Source organism: Ananas comosus, linkage group 8 (assembly GCF_001540865.1).
Source record: "Ananas comosus cultivar F153 linkage group 8, ASM154086v1, whole genome shotgun sequence".
Taxonomy (NCBI): Eukaryota; Viridiplantae; Streptophyta; class Magnoliopsida; order Poales; family Bromeliaceae; genus Ananas; species Ananas comosus.
This window is the reverse complement of record NC_033628.1, coordinates 7,563,942-7,571,425: the sequence shown is the minus strand read 5'-3', so window position 1 is coordinate 7,571,425 and position 7,484 is coordinate 7,563,942. Positions and strand designations below refer to the sequence as shown.

The 7,484-nt window shown below is 36.4% G+C and overlaps 1 protein-coding gene across 1 annotated transcript; it reads right to left on the bottom strand.

Annotated features, from left to right (window-relative positions):
- LOC109714207 (glucan endo-1,3-beta-glucosidase 11-like) lies at positions 425-7,024 on the bottom strand. Its single transcript, XM_020238714.1, has 3 exons — positions 5,856-7,024; positions 4,466-4,909; positions 425-756 (listed from the first exon to the last, which is right to left on the bottom strand). Exons 1-3 carry the CDS (start codon positions 6,597-6,599, stop codon positions 688-690), a joined length of 1,257 nt encoding a protein of 418 aa, XP_020094303.1. The 5' UTR covers positions 6,600-7,024; the 3' UTR covers positions 425-687.

Below are 7,484 nucleotides of genomic sequence, written 5' to 3'. Positions count from 1 at the left end.
AATAATGGATACATGAAATAATTATTTTATTTTTATAAATTTATTTATATAAAATTATTATTATTATTCTTCTTCTTTCTCCCATCGCCTTCGCTGTCAAAGGGTTTGAGGGCCTCGCCTTCGACACCATTGCCGTTGTAGGCTTTTGCAGCAGACATGGGCAATGTCGCAGGAATTAGAAAAATAACATAACTCAATATTATAATACAAATTATATTTTTAAAAAGTAAAAAAAAAAATCATTTAATTCATTATACAACCGTAATTAATATTTTTTATTCATAATTATCTATATTTTACATCAAAAATAGAAATCTCACCACTACTTAAATTTTGTAAAAAGTTGCTTGTTATTTAATATTTTTGCAGGGAGTCATTCCTAAATAGTAAATCTCAACAAACCAAACTCGGATCGCAATCTCTATTTGATTCAAATCCCCAACGATTAATTAATTAATTAATTAATTAAGTAATTAATTAATTCATCACCACCGCTAAACTACACCAATTACAATTACAATTACAACAGTACACGAAAATTAATTAATGTCCTGTTCCAAGAAAATCAAAATTAAAAAAAAAAAAAAGGAAAAGGAAAAAAAGATAAGCGGGTAGAGCCAGTAGGGCATTAATTAGCTACCAACCTCATCCGTTCTGAGACACTGAAGAAGATCGAGTGGAACTTAATTAAATTAAAAGCAGCAGTGCACCTAACACACCTACTGTTCCTTGAATCACTCTCTGCGCTCTCCATCCCTTCCAGAAATAAATGGCGAAAATGAGAACAAATTACATAATAATTTATTTATACTGCAATTAACATTCCAAAACAGTTTTTAAAAGATCAAATATCTTCAGATCCCTCCACTACAAGTTAGTTTATATGGGCGACGTTACAGGTCCCTTGAAATAGTGCTTTTCCCCCACCTGAACTGCATGTAGCTCTTTTGCAGATCACCACTTAAACTTTTAAGTTTAGCAACTAATCTAATAAATATATATGTTTGTTTGTGTTTTAAAAGCCTTATAAAACTATATACAATATACATAAGACCAAACCAATTGTTTGATTAATGACTTTAAATGAGAAGAAGTTATTATTAAACTATTTGACAAATTTTTTTAAAAATAAAATCTTCAAATTAAAAAATTCAAACAACTATTTATATAAAAACCAAAGATCAGAAGGTCTTTGTACATTTTGTCCCATTACGTATTATATGAGCGCTAGTATTACAACCAAAAAGGGTTGTACTCTTTAACAACCTCTCTTATTAATTTGTCTTATCAAATTGGTTTATCCAAGGTTTACTGAGATTACAACCTCTTTGGATTTGTAAATTTAGCATTCTCAAATTGTTAATGCATTGATGCATGTAGAAATATTTTTTCTTAGTTTGTAAATACTGTCTAAAGCAAATATATGTAATTGTCAATATATCAACAACAGAGGTACGGCATCTCCCTTTTGAAATAGACTATTAAACGTTTAATTAGCGACGGCTACAAGTCCTCGACAATATTATAATTATATTTTATTGATACATTTTTATTATGGTGCGGAAAAATTTGATAAATTGATATATACGAGCATCTCGTACCATAAGAGATTGCTCCCAAAGGAAAAAGATATTCGTACATAATAATTGAGATGTACATTTTACATCCCACCTAGCCAACGGATGAGGATCATTCATTACTCATCTGATATGACTAGTAAAATCGCCCTATCTATCGAATAGGTGGGGTGTAAAATACATACCCGACTGGGATATACGAATAGCATTGCTCTTTCTCAAAACAGAATAAAATTTACTGTTTTGTAGGTCACCAAGTGTCAATTACTAACAAAACACTTATTAGGAAATGTTTGGTTTACCTATTTTAAACTAAGGAATCGGAATAAAATTTTAAAACACTTTTAGGCAGTATTTGGTTGAGGGATAAAGTAGGGGAATAGATCGCTTTATTCCTCTAATTTATTCAAACACTAGAAGAGAGAATGAGTTTATTTATTTAATCCCTCGCTTAAAAGGTTATTCTAGAATAACCCGTGTTATTCCACCCTTTCGGTGGAATAACAATTTCTTCTCTTTATATCTCTACTAATTTAATAATAAAATATTATTAATTAATATATTATATATTATTATTTAATTAGCTAAATTAATAATTACCTAATTTAATAATAAAATATTAGCTAAATTAATAATTATTTATTAGCGTGTTTATGCAATAACAAATATCTTTATTGATTAATAAATTAATATTTTGACCAATATAGCTAAATAAATAAATAAGTAATTTGCTAATATATTAATTTATTAGCTTAATTTGTTAACTTATCAAATTATTTATAGTTAGATAATTTATTAATTAACAGTACTCATGGTTAATTGATTAATGATTAATTAATCTCCTAATTAATTTATTAATTAACATTTATGATTATCTAATAATATTCCTGATAAATTAGTTAATTAATTTATTAAATATCATTTATTTAATATTTTGTGTTAATTAATTATATACAATATTATTATTTAACTACTATAGTTCACTTTTATTCCTATTATTCCTTCTAACTATCGAAACACTATTTTTCTTATTTTTGAAAATAACCCACTTTTCATCCAAACGTAGTTGACCTTATTTCTGCTCATCCACGAAGTTGTCCCTCTCCCAGGAATAACCAAAAAAAATTTATTCTCGTACCAAATGATACTTTAGGAAATGTTTTGTTACCTATTTTAGACTATGGCATCGGAACAAGATTCATTAATTTCAATAGTTGTTGTTTATTTCACAGAAATCGAATTCTGAATCCAAGATTTGTTCTATCCCAAAGTAAATCACTCAAAATCCTATCGAGATCATAAACATCTTCCCGTTCTTTCCGATTTTCATCACTTTCCTCTTTCTTAATCGAAACTCACTCAAAATCCTAAATTTCCATTCCAATTTCTGTTCCCTTCATCACTTTCCTCTTTCTTGATTGAAAGTCTCTCAAAATTCTAAATTTTCATTCTGATTTCTATTTCAATAATGAACCAACTATTTTTAAATGATTCGTCATTCTATTTTTTATTTCAAAACAATCTAATTCCATTTTTTATTTTTTGTCAATCATGAACCAAACCTGCCCTTAGTTCCACTCTTGTTCCATTTGGTGTCATTTGGCGAAAAGTTGAAGTATTTGGAACAGCCAAATTTAACGAAATAATATTTAAATTGAACTAAAATTTTAATTTAATTTTAAATATATGTTAAAAAGAAATTGAGGAAGTCACAATTCAGGAATCTATTTCAAATGCTTGAAAGGCACCCCAAACATTATAACCTAATAAAAATGGAGGAAACTTTTAAAAGAACAAGCAAGTAATTTCACAATCAAATTTAATATATATTTAAGTAAAAGTGTTAATACCGTCGTAGTAAGTGGCCTAATTTCACAACAAAAGGATCTTTATATACTCTACTCGTAAAATATTCAAATTATATCGTGCGGTTTAGATCTATTAAATCTAGATTTAGTCAATTTATTCTACTGAAGTTTTACAATCCAGATTTGTTTTGTTTTATACTTAAAATTTTAATTATATGATCTAAGTTTATTCTGATTTTATAGTTTATATTGTACTCCCACAATCTAAATTTATACAATAAAATTCTATGGTCCAAATTTAAAACTTCTTTTTATTAGGGAGAAATGTATAAAGACCACCCCCGTCGCGAGCTTTAGCTCATTTGTAAATGGGCGCCTAAACTTTCAATTTTGAAAATCAAATTATTTAAACTCTATCAAATAGTTCAACATACGCCTCTCTTTAATTAATTACACAGAACTTTTTGTATCCTAACACCTTATAAAAGAAAATAAAAAAAAAAAAATTTCCTGTTCAGCCTAGTTTTTGATTGCCATGATTAAGTTAAAATTGAAAGCAAAAAAAATAAATATTTTTAACATTTGGAAGCCTTACATGATGATTATGCAGACGACATCCGACCAAAGCGGCTATATATGGTAAATTTACTTGGAAAGAGAAGAAGCATATATTAAAATAATTTTAAAAAACTTTAGAAAATGTGATTGCTAAAATTAATAATAATTTAGACCCCTATTTGTAAAAGAGCTTAAGGCTTGTTTATTTCGACAGATTGAAATGGCAGAGTTTCTATTAAACTGAACTTTGCGGCATTTGGACGAAGTCGTAAAGATCGACTTCCGCACAAATCCGTCTTACAGGACGGTGAGTTCGCATACATACGGTGCAAACTCACAACTTCGCCTTTACCGAGCGCGAAGCCGAGCTCTGCCGTAAGTACCGAGCTCGCCCAGTTCGACGGGATGTAGGTCTTGTTATCGATTTTGTTATTACAGTTGGAATTAATCCAATAGAGCAGTAATGCAAGGATAGATAGTTCTTCTACTAATTAGAACCGGAGCAAGGCATTCGAAATTTACCTCAACCGGGGCGCTAGAGATGCTGTAGTAGCCATCTGAAGACGACCCACCAGGAGACGACTCCCCCCCGCCGTCGTTGCCGCCGCCGCCGCCGCCGGGCGTAGTGGAGTTATCCGGCGGGACGGTGATGCCGAGCGGATACACGGGCGTGCCGTCGGGCTTGAAGAGGCCGTAGTTGCGCTCGGAGGTCGGCCCCGGCTTGAGGTTCTCGTTGAACAGCGCGAAGACGTAGGCCCGGAGCGCCACCCCGGGCCGCAGGGGCGTCCCCTTCCCCTCCGCGACTAGACGCATCACATTCCCGTTGTACTTGGCAGCATTTTGCGGTGTCGCCCCCGTCTCGTTCGCGTCGCCAGCAGAGGGCCAGCCGGTCTCAGATACCCTCACCTCCACCGTCTTTGCGGAGTCGCCCGCGGCAGCGTTGATTGCGTGGTAGACGGCGTCGACCTGCATGATGTGTTCGGTAAATTACACACTTTCAGTACTTCAAACTATTAATTACACTTTCAGCTCTTCAACTATTAAAATTTGAAGTTTGTACTATTAAACTATTAAATTTTTATTTGAATTTTGTAAAAAAGTACAGTAAATTAAATTTGAAGATCAAAATGTCAAGACCCTTCCTATGAGGACCAAAAGTGCGATTTAGCCTAAACAATCAAAAAGCCGAATGTGCCATGGTGTACAGGATACTTATATAATAATAAATTGATAAAATTATCACAAAAGTTAAACACTATAATAAAAGGGCAATTCTATCGGTACACCGGTGCAAATTTTACATCTTCTTATCTAAGATTCATATTTAATTCTTATCTTTTCATTTTTTTTAAAGACTTTATACTAAAAAGTTAAAAAAAATTTTAGGAAATAAATTTTACACTCCTTTTTCCTCTTTTAGATGTACTTGTCATATTTTTCATAATACAATACTTTGAAATTTCTCTAGAAAATGCTGAGTAGAAACTTTTAATATTTGGAAATTAAAATCTCAAAAACGTAAATAAAAATATAAAAAATGAAATATTTGGAAATTATCTAAAAAAAAAAAAAAGTTGGGGACTCTCACCATGTAAAACACCCTAAGCTAGCTTCATCTACATCAAGTAAACTGTTGCTGCATTAATACCATTTTTTAAACTGTTGCTGCATTAATACCAAAAAAAAGTTGGGGACTCTCGTTGAAAGATAAGACTTCCTCTTCTCAGTGGGCTGTGCGCCTGAGGTCATCGTTAAACTTAAAAAACTTAAAAAGAAAAAAAAAGAAAAAAAGAAAAAGAAAAAAGAGAGCGAGAGAGAAATGAAAATGAGAATGAAAATGAAAATAAAAAATATTATTATATATATATATATTATTATATATATATATATATATAAAATTGGGACGTGTCACCTGTGCGTGGAGGAGGGTGGAGTAGCGGAGGCCGGAGACGGGGTCGGCGACGCCGGGGTTGGGCTCGAGGAGGGCGTAGTTGAGGTCGACGCCGGAGGGGTCGTCGGCGTAGGCGAAGTAGGGGTAGGCGTTGACGAGGAAGGGCGAGCCGGTGCGCGCGTGGAAGCCCAGGAGGGGGCAGAGGTAGGGCAGCAGGTCGCGCCGGAACACAGCCGACGAGGGCGGGTACGACGAGGCCAGCACGGCCAGCGAGTGCGCCGTCGTCACCGCGATCGCCCGGTCGAGGCCCAGCGACGCGAGCGCGGCGTGCAGCGACTCCATGGCTGGGAGGAGGGACTTGGCGGTGGCGGTGCTGTTTGGGTTGGGGTTGGGGTTGGGGTTGGTGGTGAGCACCTCGTTGCCGACGGTGATGGCGGCGATCTTGGTGGCGGGGACGTAGGGCTGGATGTTGGCGCGGGCCCAGGCCAGAGCCTCGTCGGGGTCGGCCACGGCGGCCACGCAGCGGTCGGGGAGGCCCACCACCAGCTCCACGCCCGTGTTCGCGAAGGCGCGGAGCACCGACGGCTCGGCGTCGTACAGCCGCACCCGCCCCACCCCCACCGACGCCAGCAGCGGCAGCACCGCCGCCGGCCCCGGCAGGTTGCTGCCCACGCGCCCGTAGTTGATCCCCACCAGCGACGCCGACGTCGCCGCCGCGCGCCACGCCGACACGAGCAGGACGACCACCCGCACCCACACCCACATTGTGCTCTCGTTCGTCCGCGTCAATTTGTGCGGAATTAATTAATTAATTAATTAATTAATTAAATTAATTAATTAATGTCTGTTCAGGATATATATATATATTTATATATATATATTAGCGAGAGAGAGAGAGAGAGAGAGAGAGAGAGAGCTAGCGACCGGCCGATCCAGGGGGTAAATGCAAATGCAAATGCAAATGCAGGTGACCCGATCGGACCAAGAAGAGGAAAGAAGAAGAAGAAGAAGAAGAAGAAGAAGAAGAAAAAAATCTCGGCTGGGAGCGTTGGGGGGACAAGGGGGGTGTGGGATTCACAGCTGGGTATTTTGTCGGAAGCGAATGGATGGGAATTGGGATTTGGGAATTGGGAGGTGAGAGTGTGTGGGGTGGGAGGTTGCAGGGCAGATCAGAGATGATGATGTGTGTGTGGTAACCGGGCGGTAAGCGATAGGGACACATGTTTCTGTAACGGCCGTTTTTTCTTTAATTTGAAATTTTTTATTAAATTACTATTTTTTTTCTTTTAAGAAAAACAAATACCATGTGCTGCTGGTGATGGGACTCGCCCAGGACCATTCCTCCTTCCTGGCTGCCGGCTGCCTTTCTCCGCTCGACCACTATCTATTGTCCACACTGCAAATTGCAATTGTTGGTGTGGGAGCAGCGATGTTAATGTGCATGGATTTTCCAGATTTAATCAAATACTAATCATTCCACATATAGGTTTAAAAATTAAAAATTCAAAAAAAAAAATCAAACTCATTTTACCCAAACTGAATTCGAACTCCAACCCATATCCAAAACCAAACTCAGCGGGTTCGTAATTTTAGTTTCGGGGTTCAATTTTTCATTCAGGTTAGGTTTCAGATTTGAAAAAAAAAAATTTC

What these genes read in the sequence shown, in the direction of transcription:
- LOC109714207 (XM_020238714.1), bottom strand. Translation starts at nt 6,599, where the DNA reads ATGTGGGTGTGGGTGCGGGTGGTCGTCCTGCTCGTGTCGGCGTGGCGC. An exon ending in CCACCCTCCTCCACGCACAG is followed by an intron (nt 4,910 to 5,855) that starts GTGACACGTCCC and finishes CACATCATGCAG; the next exon opens with GTCGACGCCGTCTACCACGC. An exon ending in TCTCTAGCGCCCCGGTTGAG is followed by an intron (nt 757 to 4,465) that starts GTAAATTTCGAA and finishes TATTTCTGGAAG; the next exon opens with GGATGGAGAGCGCAGAGAGT.